The following is a 13,036-nucleotide window of genomic DNA, read 5'->3' as shown; positions in this document are numbered from 1 at the left end:
CCATCGACGAAAACACGCAGATAGCACAACTTTACATCGTCAATGCCTTTAGAAGGTACAGCAGAAATTTGAAGTTGATCCGACTAAATCCCTAGGAGGAGTTCGTTAAAGTACGGAGTGTGTAAATCTTCCCAAATCGGTCGCCAAATTCAAAATGGCGGACTTCCTGTCGAGTTTAGGGTATGGGTTCTTGAGGCTTTTTTGTGCGTCTGGTCATGGTAGATGGACCACAGAAATTTCGTACATGTCGGTCAAACAAGCGGCGGGGGCTGCTTCATTAAATGTCACTTCCTGTTGCCAGCAGATGGCGCTATGACTGTGGGTGAATATCGGCATAGAGATTTGTTCAGGGCGGGACTCTTGTCAAATGTGTAAAATTTCGTGCAGATCTGAGCATTTACAGCCAAGTTACTACAACTTCCTGTTTTATGGCGAATCTTCGACGCCACGGACACGCCCATCGACGAAAACGCGCAGATAGCACAACTTTACATCGTCAATGCCTTTAGAAGGCACAGCAGAAATTTGAAGTCGATCTGACTAAATCCCTAGGAGGAGTTCGTTAAAGTACGGAGTGTGTAAATCGTCCAAAAATGGCCGCCAAATTCAAAATGGCGGACTTCCTGTCGATTTTAGGGTATGGGTTCTTGAGGCTTTTTTGTGCGTCTTGATATGATACACGTCCCCCCCACCAAATTTCGTGCATGTAGGTTGAACGTGGCCGAGGGGCTAATTATTTCCAATTTTCTAGGTGGCGCTAGCGAGCCATTTTGCCCCACCCATCCGCGAAACCCACAAAATACGAAATTTTTCACCAGTCCTGACATGAGTGCCAAATTTGGTGAGTTTTTGAGCATGTTGCGGCCCCGAAAATGGCGCCTACTTTGAAAAAAAGTTCAGGGCGGGACTCTTGTCAAATGTGTACAATCTGGTGCAGATCTGGGCATTTACAGCCAAGTTACTACAACTTCCTGTTTCAAGGCGAATCATCGACGCCACGGACACGCCCATCGATGAAATTGCGCAGATAGCACAACTTTACATCGTCAATGCCTTTAGAAGGTACAGCAGAAATTTGAAGTCGATCTGACTAAATCCCTAGGAGGAGTTTGTTAAAGTATGTAATGAGTAAATCATCCAAAACTGGCGGTAAAATTAGAAATGGACGACTTCCTGTTGAGTTTAAGGTATCGCTCTAAGAGACTTTTCTGTGCGTCTGGACCTTGTAGATGTACCACAGAAATTTCGTACATGTCGGTCAAACATGCGGCGGGGGCTGCTTCGTTAAAGGTCACTTCCTATTGCCAGCAGGTGGTGCTATTACTTATTAATTTAACACCTAATTAAAGCTGCAAGCAGCGATGAAAGGGCCCTTGCACCTGTGCTATTCCCGCCTTTAGGAAGATAGAGCACGGAGGGCAATGTGCTTTTAATTAGGTAAACATAGGTGCAGTATGTCAAAGTAAGTAGAAAAAAAATGTCCTGTATTATGGGGATATGGCAGTATGGTTTTAAAGGGGTGGTTGATTGCGATATTACTTTTTTTATTTTAACCCTTTAACTGTCACTTACCCGTATACAGGCAACCTAAATTTACTTCACTATATTACTATTAAATCCTAATCTAGTCATGACAAACTATATATTGTTGGAAAGGTCTAAGACTCCTAAATAGATATTTTAGCGCTGTTTTTTCGTACAAATTATGAATGAACAGTAATATATGAATTTATGACTAGAGTGCGCCTCAAAAAAATCGACGTCATTACAGGAGTTTCTGACCTTTGTCACACACACTTTTATTAATTGAAACTTTGGTTTTTAGTGCTAAAAGTTCATAATAAAACAATTAGTATTTGTCAATAAAAAAGATAAAATTGTATTTTAAAAAGTAAGGTAAGAATTCCTCTAAAAAGTATAATATATTATATATATAAATATATTTTTTATATTATTATTATTATTATATCACATATTTTAGTAGTTATCATAAATTAGGTATCATTTGAAAGCTTACGAACTCAGAATTTATCCTGTGAAAACCGTTTTGAAATTGGACGTTGCGTTACCATAGAAACAGTATTTTTTTACTAGGCCCCTCCCCTTTTGGGCATCATCTTTCATTTATTATCAAAACCTTTTCTAATCTTGATGAAACCCATATTGTCAGAAAGGTCTGAGTCTCAAGATTCCATATTTAGTGACAGAAGTGATATTTTGATAGAAAATTGTTAATTTGTTATGGCAGAATGCATACAATTAAATTCAATGGAATTCAATGGCAGCCGGTGGCTATTTATATATATATAACTATTTATATATATATATATATATATATATATAATTTATATATATATGTATAACGCCTCAACAACGCTAGACCTCCTCACATCCCACCTCAATTTTTGTGATATCAACTTTAATTTGGAACACAACTTGGTCAGATATATAGCCTTTATTTTAAAGTAATTTTATAGTAAAAACAATTGTGTAAAATATTTACTATAGATTAAAAAAATATATATTAATAAAGTATATTTGTTTTACTGTAAATTATAACTTCCTTATTTTTTTCATACTTTAATTTTTTGAAGTGCTTTCACTTCAGTAATAATCCGCTGATTGATTTCTTTAAAGGGGGGGTTGACTGCTTTTTTTCTTTGCATGATTGTGTTTATGGGGTGCAATATAACATGTATTCGTGGTTCCCTTTCGTAGTCACTTCGAGTTACGTCAGAAGTGACGGAGAATGGGGGTTTCGCATAGAAAACCAATCCTCTTCGAGTATTTAAAAACGAGCCAATGGCATGAAAATGCCTTGGGGCTGCGAAATTTGCAGAGCGTATCTCCGCCCCACGCAGTGGGTATAAAAGGAGGAAGTGAACGCAACCGCAGTATGTTTTCGCTTCGGAGCCAAGAGACCTCTTCACTCCTAAAGCCATTCTCACTGATACAAGACTCTTCGAGACGAGCGTCCTCTTCAGTGTTGGTGTGACGGCGGTACCCAGCGAGATTCTGCATCGCCTGCGATCTGAGCAGTGGTCTGCCAGACTTTGCGCTTCTCCCTGGTTCCTTCTGTCGGAACATGACCATCTCTACACTGAGATCTGGACTCAATGATCTGACTAAAGTGAGAGTCCCCGTCCCCGCTACTCGTTCTGCTTCTTCCACGAGAAGCTCTTCGACTCGCGGCCAGGGTGATCTGACGGTGACGGTGTGGAACAAAGCCCCGACGATCGTTCCTCGGGCCACACCTCCCGCTCCGGTGTTAGAGCCAGCGAGCGCCAGTTCGATTCAGCCGTCTGCCTCTTCGCAGGCACCGTCTGTTTCGTTCGGTGCTCCAGAAGATGATGCGATGTCGATCGCAGCATCACAAGGCGGGCTTGATTCCTCGGGAGATGAGGATGCGGCTGCGTTGCCTCCCTCGGGAGTGCCAGCGTTGCCCGTGTCGGATCCCGAGCTGACGGCCATGCTTTCTCGGGCCGCCGTGAGTATCGGGTTAGAGTGGAACCCTCCGCCCTGCCCCGATCTCTCACGGATGGATAATTGGTTTTTGGGCAAGGCTGCCGCCGCAAGGCCACAGCCGATCCCAATACCTTTTTTCCCCGAGCTGCATGCGGAGCTGACGCGCACTTGGAAGGCTCCTTTGTCCTCCCGAGAGCGCGCTCTAGCCTCCTCCGCCTTTCCTCCCCTCGATGGTGGGGCCGCCCGTGGGTACACTGGGATGCCCCCGGTGGAGCGCTCTGTTGCGATGCAGCTGTGTCCACAGAGCGCCTCCTCCCGTGGTCCTCCTAAGCACCCGTCCAAAGCCTGTAGGTTCTCGTCTGCTATGGCGGCGCGTTCCTATAAAGCGGCGGGACAGGCGGCCTCCGCCCTGCATGCGATGAGCACTTTGCAGGTTTTCCAAGCCAAACTGCTCAGAGATATGCACGAGGGTGGGATTGACCAAACGGCCTTTAACGAACTGCGAGTCGCCACAGACCTTGCTCTCCGGGCAACGAAGGTGGCTGCTCGCTCCGTTGGTCAGGTGATGGCCACTGGCGTGGTCCAGGAGCGCCATCTCTGGCTTAACCTGGCAGACACACGGGATGCCGAGCGGACTCGGCTGGCTCTCCCAGGTTGGCCTTTTCAGCGGTGCAGTCGAGGACTTTGCCCAGCAGTTCTCGACTGCCCAGAAGCAGATGGTGGCCATCAAACACAATTGTGAATAAATTATATAAAGAAAGCGAAGAACAATCTTTCCACACAGCGCGAGTTTATCCGGACACTTGCCAAACTCGTTATGAATTCAATGACGCACGTTACACTGCGCAATGAAGCTCTTACTGTATTTATATGATCATGTCTGCATTGTTGAAAGCATTAGAGAGAGCAGAAACTGCGTTACAATGATAAGATCTTCATCCTCGCGATCGACAGACTGTCCTCTGCTTGCTCAATGCTGCTCATCACAGCAACATTTTATGTGATGGGAACAGATCTAAATACTTCAAAAACATCTCACAATTTGTTAATCTCGATAGCTGTACTAGTAAATGCGTATAACAGCTGTAGCAAAATTATTGAAGAGAGTTTCACATGTAGATAGCTATTAGATAGCTATTTTATATGCAAGCATCTCAGCCAATCACAGCAGAGGCTGGTTGCACACAGCAGACACGGCCCTTCAAACAGAGCGTTCAAATCAGAGGCTAAAATTAGGCTAGGAAAAATGCCTTTTATTACTAAATTATGACTACATACTAACATTATAAGGGCAACCCAAAAAACATAAAATAATTTAAAAAAAACATTCTGGGGCACCTTTAATAAAAGGGTGGCAATAATTATAGCCAATGTGTTTTGGAGAAAAGTATTCATTTTATAAAGCATGCATTTCATAATGTGATTAACCCCCCCGGTTTCAATTCTTTTATTTCAATGACATGTTTGATTTTTGCGATTTCTTTGAATGAAAAATTAAAAGGACAAACAATGCAGATTTACTTTTACAATCATCTTTGATAATATTTACCAGAGGTGCCAATAGTTCTGACCAAAACTGTATGACACTGAAGTATTGCAAGATTGTTAACAGACACACTTTACCTCAGAAGTTATAATGGTGAGTGTAGCGGACGCCACGTTCACGTTCACCGCTGTCCAATCCTCCTTGTCTTTGTTGTTGAGGGCCGTCTCCAGCGCTACATTAATAACCTCCATGCCTTCAGGAGACACATACCAACACAACTCCACTTTGATTTCAGGTAGCTACATTTGATTTGAACATGACAATAAATGTTATTAGGTTGGCTTGTGAAAGCCAACTTACTGAAATCCTATTTAAACTTGTTATTAGTGGTGCTTGCAAAGCAACACTATTGTTATTGTCCATACTTATTGTTATCCAAATCTTTATTATTAGTGTGAATGCTTCAAGCATTCACACTCTTGAAATCCAAATCTTTATTATTAGTGTGAATGCTTCAAGCATTCACACTCTTGAAATCCAAATCTTTATTAGTGGTGCTTGCAAAGCAACACTATTGTTATTGTCCATACTTATTTTTTTTTTATTCTTCAAATTTCGGCGCTACTCCTCCCGCAGTTTTTGTCACAGACCCATGAATGAGGTGTCAAAACGTGCGGCCTGTTCGGGAATGGTGTGCTATGACTTTTCTAAGCGATCGGGGGTACGATCTATCTAATCCCTCTATATTTCTAACTAATCTATCTTTCTTTCTTTCTAACTATACTATCTTTCTTTCTAATTAATCTTTTTCTTTCTTTCTAACTGATCTATCTTTCTTTCTAACTGATCTATCTTTCTTTCTAACTAATCTTTCTTTCTTTCTAACGATACTATCTGTCTTTCTTTCTAACTAATCTTTCCTTCTTTCTTTCTAACTAATTCTTTCTTTATTTCTAACTATACTATCTTTCTTTCTAATTAATCTTTTTCTTTCTTTCTAACTATACTATCTATCTTTCTAACTGATCTATCTTTCTTTCTAACGATACTATCTGTCTTTCTTTCTAACTAATATATCTTTCCTTCTTTCTTTCTAACTAATCCTTTCTTTATTTCTAACTAATCCTTTCTTTCTTTTTTCGTTCTTTCAAATCCATCTTTCTTTCTAACTAATCCTTTCTTTCTTTCTTTCAAATTCATATGTCTTTCTTACTAATCATTTCTTTCTTCCTTTCAAATCCATATTTCTTTCTAACTAATCTTTCTTTCTTTCTTTCTTTCTTTCTTTCTTTCTTTCTTTCTACCTAATCCATCTTTCTTTCTTTCTTTCTTTCTTTCTTTTTCTTTATTTCTAATAATCTATCTATCTATCTATCTATCTATCTATCTATCTATCTATCTATCTTTCTTTTTTTCGTTCTACCTAATCCATCTTTCTTTCTAATCCATCTTTCTTTCTTTCTTTCTTTCTTTCTTTCTTTCTCTTTCTTTCTTTCTTTCTTTCTTTCTATCCCCCTGTATTTCTCTACCCGTCTTTTTTGTACTTCTTTACTTCTCTACCTCTGTCTCTTTCTCTACCCCTTTATTTCTTTACCTCTGTGTCTACTTCTCTACCTCTTTTTACCTCTCTAAATAAACTTCTAGTTTTCTACAATTTTTTGGATCTTTTTTGCATTTCAGCTTATTAAATGCATTTGAATTAAGCCTTTTTTTCTTTTTTGCTCTGTTTTGCATTTGTTTGTGCATTTCAATTAAGCTTTTGAAGCATTCACACGCATATTCCGCAGGAAATGCAATTTTTCTAGGTATTATTCCGTATTCTTCCGTACGTTTTTCGGTCGCTTTCTTCTCCTCTCTACTTTGTGCTACAAAAACCATTCAAGTATCAACTTGAAATATGCACTTTTTGTGCATATTTTTTAACATGGAAGTCAATGGAGTTTTATGCTCCTTCTGCTTTCAAAGCCTACAACATCTGCATACTTTCAGCTATTTCTGTCATTTAAACTTTAAAATGTTGAGAAATTTGTAAGCTATTAAAGTTGCATTCAACTTTTTGATATCTATTATACTTTTTTCACAATCTCTACTTTAGTCTCATGATGTTTTTCAAGCCGTTTCTGAAATTATAATGGGAGTGAATGAGAGAGACTGTTCAGAGCTAGAGCACGTGATGTCATAAGATAGAGTGAGCCAGCTTGAAAACTAATGCTAAAAAATAATTTTTAAATCGCTGGCCTGGCCACAATTTTCACTCTTCAGGCATGAAATTATACTTGAAACGTAGGTATTTTTGTTGTGGTTCCTCGCGTGTGTTTAGTAAATCCCTGAGACTTATAGTTTTTTTCTCTGTGTCCTTCCAAAGGACAAGAGTGACAGACAATCCTCCATTGGCAGCAATTATAAATTCAGGTCAAACTTTTGTGATCAGAGCATTACGAACCAGTTTTTTTAACTTGCCAAAGTGGTCCCTTTTTTTCAACTCTATCCACACAAAAAAAACATCACATCGTTCACAAAGGCCTTGTCTCGCTCACGGTCAGGTCATTTCGCCGATACAACCTATAGTTTTGCCTCTAGGGAGGTTTGTTCGAGGCCAAGTATCAGCAATTTTGGCCTCTGTCTAAATAGGAAAGCTGATTGCACAGGTGATGCTGATTAGCAAAGATCAAAGGGAGACACACATAATTGGTCCTGTGTTCTGATTGGTGGACAGTCACTCAGCTCTTTTCTGAAGGCTACTACAAGTTTTTGTTGCATTTATGCTTCTACTTCTCCTGTTCTCCCTTTCTCTTCCCTCCTCTTCTCCTCCTCCAATCCTCTACTCCTCCTGTCCTCCCCTCCTTTCCTAATCTCTTCTCCTTTCTACTCTTCCTTTTATTCTCCTCTATCCATCTGCCTGTCTATTTGACTTTCTGTGTCCAAATGATCTATCTATCTATGTATCTATCTGTCTATCTATCTATCTATCTATCTAATTTATCTTTCTTTCTTTCTAGATAATCTCTTTCTTTCTAACTATACTATCTTTCTTTCTAATTAATCTTTTTCTTTCTAACTATACTATCTATCTTTTTAACTGATCTATCTTTCTTTCTAACTAATCTTTCTTTCTTTCTAACTAATCCTTTTCTTTATTTCTAAATAATCCTTTCTTTCCTTTTTTCGTCCTTTCAAATCCATCCTAATCAAATCCTTCCTAATCTATTGTTTTACTTTCTAACAAATCTATCCATCTTTCTTTCTAACTAATCTCTTTTTTTCTAACTAATCTCTTTCTTTCTAACAAATCTTTTTTCTCTCTACTCTTTCTTTCTTTTTTCTTTCTACCTAATCTTTCTTTCTTTCCAACAATATCTATCTATCTTTCTTTCTAACTTAATCAAACTAATTTTTCTTTCTACCCTTTCTTCCTTTCTTTCTTCCTTTCTTTCTTTCTAACTAATTTATCTTTCTAACTAATCTATCTATATTTCTTTCCAACAAATCTATACTTCTTCCTAACTAATCTATCTTTCTTTCTTTCTAACAAATCTATCCTTCTTTCTAATCTCTTTCTAACAACATTTTTCTTTCTACCCTTTCTTTCTTTTCTTTCTACCTAATCTTTCCAACTAATCTTTCTTTCTAACAAATCTTTTTTCTTTCTACTCTTTCTACGTTTTTTCTTTCTACCTAATCTATCTTTCTTTCTTTCTAACAAATCTATTCATCTTTCTTTCTAACTAATCTATTTTTTTCTTTCTAACTAATCTATCTTTCTTTCTAACAAATTTTTTCTTTCTACCCTTTCTCTTTCTTTCCTTCTTTCTATCTAATCTTTCTTTCTAACTAATCTACCTTTTTACTTTCTAACAAATCTATCCATCTTTCTTTCTAACTAATCTCTTTCTTTCTAACAAATCTTTTTTCTTTCTACTCTTTCTTTTTCTTTCTACCTAATCTTTCTTTCTTTCCAACAATATCTATCTTTCTTTCTAACTTAACCAAACTAATCTTTCTTTCTAATTTAAACTAATCTTTTTAGACTAGGGCTGCAACAAACGATTATTTTGATAATCGATTAATCTAACGATTATTATAACGATTAATCGACTAATCATCGATTATTTTGCCAGCTAATCATTAAGTTTGGAATGATTATTCAGCTTTTTCAATTAGTTAAAACATTGAGTTATGGGGGATTCCACAGTTTCAGTCCACAAGGGGTGTAATTAACTATATAGATTGAATAATACCCAGGTGTTGTCATTTTTTTAATTTTTAGTTCATAATTTTGTTAAAGATAGATGTTAGAAATAATAAACTTACTTTTATCCCACTAAGCCTTGGCATTATCGTGTAATGAGACTTTATTTTATTTCCGTCCCCAGAAATTACAGATGTCAGGGTGGGACAAGTCATTTCTTTAATTTGCTTTAATAAAATCATGAATTTTGGCACATAACATTTATTTTGGCGTGTCTTCTACAAAATACTTCTACTAACACTGAAAGTATAATTCCCTTAATCTACCATGATGCAATGGAAAAATGTATTAACGTTCGTTACACTTTCCGTCAAAGCAGTTACGCACGTTAAACTATGATTCTAAAGGAAGCAGAGATATATGTAATTCTATCAGTAACAAAACGATAAAAACATGTGTGGACTAAATTCTCATATACGTAGCTACATGATAAATTGTTAATAAATCGGGATAAAACAGGGGCCGAGATTTTCTGTCAAAAAATCATAACGCTCGAACATTTTATTCTGACGCTGAATTTCATCTCCTAATGTCTCAACGGTTCACCTGTCAGAAATAAGATTGTCTAGGTCACGGTCGTTCTGCGTGGAAGGAAGAGTTAACAGGATTTCACGGATTTCGACGAATGTGGGTAAGTTTGTGGATTCTGTCCAAAATGTTACGAACATTAAAATGATACGAACGTGGTAAACTTTGGTTAAGTAAAGATTAAATAGGACCATTGTGGTGAGAAAGGATAAAAGAGTGATCAAGTCGATATCAAGTGCATGGTTTTGGACCGAAAGCAGCGTCGTGTTCATAAAGATCATGCATGAATGGTGATTGTATACATTGACAGATTCTGCACTTCATGTTTGTAAATTGGACAGAAATGTTGAGGCTATCCAACTTCGAACGTTGTTTTCCGCGTATTTTGACTCAATAAGCTTTTCATGAAAGTCAACATCGTCAATGACATTTTTTGATGATGATGATTTTACTTTGTCAAAATGTTAGTAAGAATTTAGCGTAGGCTGTCCAAGTTAACACATTAATAGTGCGTTAACACAATATCATTTATGGCATTAGAATAATCTGTCGGCGTCAAGCGCAGGTTGTTAAACAACAGTGAACTCGGCATGTAAGGCACACACGCAGATTTTCCGCACTAATGGCACACATTAAGCTAGTTTAAACATTAGCTTGTGGTAAAAAATTGTCAATAAAATGTCACATAATAATAATTTTTCATCCGTTTAATTCTGCTACACTCAAAAGTTAAGATATAAAGGATTTGGTTTTCAAATGTTTAATGTGCAAACGAACAAACCTCATGCAAGCACACTTTTAACAAACTTGATTACAATAAATAAAACATAATCTCCCTATTTGTTGTATTATTATTATTATTATTATTATTATTATTATTATTTCGGTAATTCTGACTACATGTTCTGAAAAAATTAATATTGCCAATATTAATTGTCAATAAAGACAAAAAAAGACATTAAAGACAATAAAAGACACATGTGGAAAAAAATGGTACATGCTGTCTTTAAATAAATGCACAAAAAATCTATAAAAATGATGAAGCTGTCATTTTATGCATATTCATAAAGTCAATGGGTAATCTGATAATGTGGTTTAAGTTTAAATGTTAGAAAAATAAATCAATTTTTAGACATTGTGCCATACCAAAAGTGGATGTTTCTGTACAATGAGCTGATAGTTTTGTGTATTATTTCTCCCAATCATATGTAGCACACCAAGCCTAATAAAAGGTGTTACAAAGGCAATCTTGCAGGATTGTTTTTTTTTTCCGTCTACGTTACACACGTTATAACTTTGCACACTTAGGAGTTCCTTTGTCTTCTACATTTGGCAAATAAATATACCTGTGGTATTTTTTAGTAATTTTGCTGGCTTTAAGTTTATGAACATACCAGACTCAAAAATGCACTTTTAAGTTTATAGAACAGATCATATTAGATGGGCACCCTGCCTGCATGGAAGTCATTTTGCAGTTTTGTAAACAATGCACAACGCAAGACTCATAACTATACCAAATTAGGAACAAAGCAAAACATGAACTTGGGTTCAACCAGAATTTTATTAAATTGAATTAGATTAAGTACACTTTCTGCTTGAACATGCACTGTTTTTCCGTCCATGTTACATACGATAAATTTTACATCAACTCAACTTTGATCAAAGTTTACAAGTTTAACATTGCCAGATTTATCCTGCATTTCACACAGCTGTATCCCAGGTTGTCTCAGGATGTTAACCTGAGGACAATGGCTTTCTGCATGAAGATTTAATTTTGCAGGCTGTTGTCCTTGCAGTTAGGCCTAAACTGTGGAATCGCCCTTATACATATTCTTACTATAATATAATAAATGAAAATCAGTTCAGCTTTTGAAATAGTGGTTTTAATGAACTTAGACCCAACTAAACAGGTCATTCTCTTTAAGTTTAACTCAAATCACACACAAATGCTCTCTAAGCATTGTTTAATAACCCCACTGCTTTTCATAGAACTGAAACAGAAAAAGGGTCATTACTTCAGGACACAAAAAGGGTAAAATATTAATCTGCAAATCATTATTAAAGATATAAAATTATAATAGTTTGTTTTACATGAGAATTGAGCTGACGGAGGTGTTCTCATTCACCTTTTAATTTACAGAATGAAAAAGAAAAAGTAACTGCCATGATATTATTCCTCCTAACATCTCCTTTTGTAAGTCTTCATGATTATGGAACAAAATACAGGTAAGTAATAAGACTATAATACCTAATAGTGTTACAATGATAAAAACAGCCATGACTCCTAAGCTCAATCAAGCTTTATTCTATGTAAAATAAATCATCACATTACTGTAATTATATTATTATTGATGATATTATTACTATTATTAGTATTGCATGATCTAATAAAGAGATTTACCACTAGTTTAGGGGCTGTTTACACCTGGCCACTTTGTGCATTTTCTCAGATCAGATAGCTATCTGATTTATCGAAACGATTCCATTTACACCTGGTCACATAAATGTGTTTTTGCAAAACGGATATAAATCCGATCTTCAATTCACGCGCTATATGAGGATTCAATGAAGTGCACGTCACCGAAAGCAACAGATATGAGCTGGATTTTATTGATCATCGGCTAATTTCAAAATCAGCAAAGACGGTGATAAGAGAGAGCGGCAACAGAACTGGTAAGATCATTTCGTTTCTTTACTTTTAATGAAGATGGTAGTGTTAAGCGTCTGCGACTTACTTTCACTTTGATTTGCGATAGAATGCGGCGCGTTGGCTTGATAGGCGTTCAGCTGCTCATCTGAGGTGATGCGCTTAAGCGCGTCGCAGTAGCGTCGTCATCTGACTAAAATGGCATGACATATAGCCTGTAACACACTCTCACGCCTTTATTTTTTTAGCATTTTTGGGAGTAGTAACATTTACATATGTGGTTTCAAGAACCAGATGCATTTACACTTGTCCAATTTCGTCTGGAATGCGGCCCAGACCACCTCATGAAGTGGTTTGAGCGATCGGATTCAAATCCATCTCGAATGCGTTTCGGGGGGCATTTACACCTGGTCTTTTCAGGATCGGATAGCCATCCGATCACAGAAAACGCATGAAGTGGCCAGGTGTAAACGGCCCCTAAGTTAGCTCCAGCTGGAGAACACTCGATTCTCACCGGCTCCTCTTTTGCCCGGATGTTTCCTCTTTAAGTGCTCCAACATGCATGTGGTGCTCCCGTGAAAAGCAAGTTCTGCCTTGCATGTATTGCCCATGACAGCATTGTTGGTTTTCAAATTAAAATATAAAATTTATATTATAAGGT

General features: G+C 37.2%; 1 protein-coding gene across 1 annotated transcript in view; it reads right to left on the bottom strand.

Annotated features, from left to right (window-relative positions):
• apbb1 (amyloid beta precursor protein binding family B member 1) overlaps positions 1–13,036 on the bottom strand; it is a 124,961-nt gene that overhangs the window by 17,821 nt on the left and 94,104 nt on the right. The window contains exon 12 of the mRNA XM_089126378.1: positions 5,089–5,204. Within this exon, the coding sequence (XP_088982504.1) occupies positions 5,089–5,204 (116 nt within the window). The remainder of the gene's footprint in view (positions 1–5,088; positions 5,205–13,036) is intronic.

The sequence above is a fragment of the Pimephales promelas genome, chromosome 23 (assembly GCF_988280905.1).
Source record: "Pimephales promelas chromosome 23, fPimPro1.hap1.1, whole genome shotgun sequence".
Classification (NCBI taxonomy): Eukaryota; Metazoa; Chordata; class Actinopteri; order Cypriniformes; family Leuciscidae; genus Pimephales; species Pimephales promelas.
This window is presented reverse-complemented; position numbering and strand designations above follow the sequence as displayed.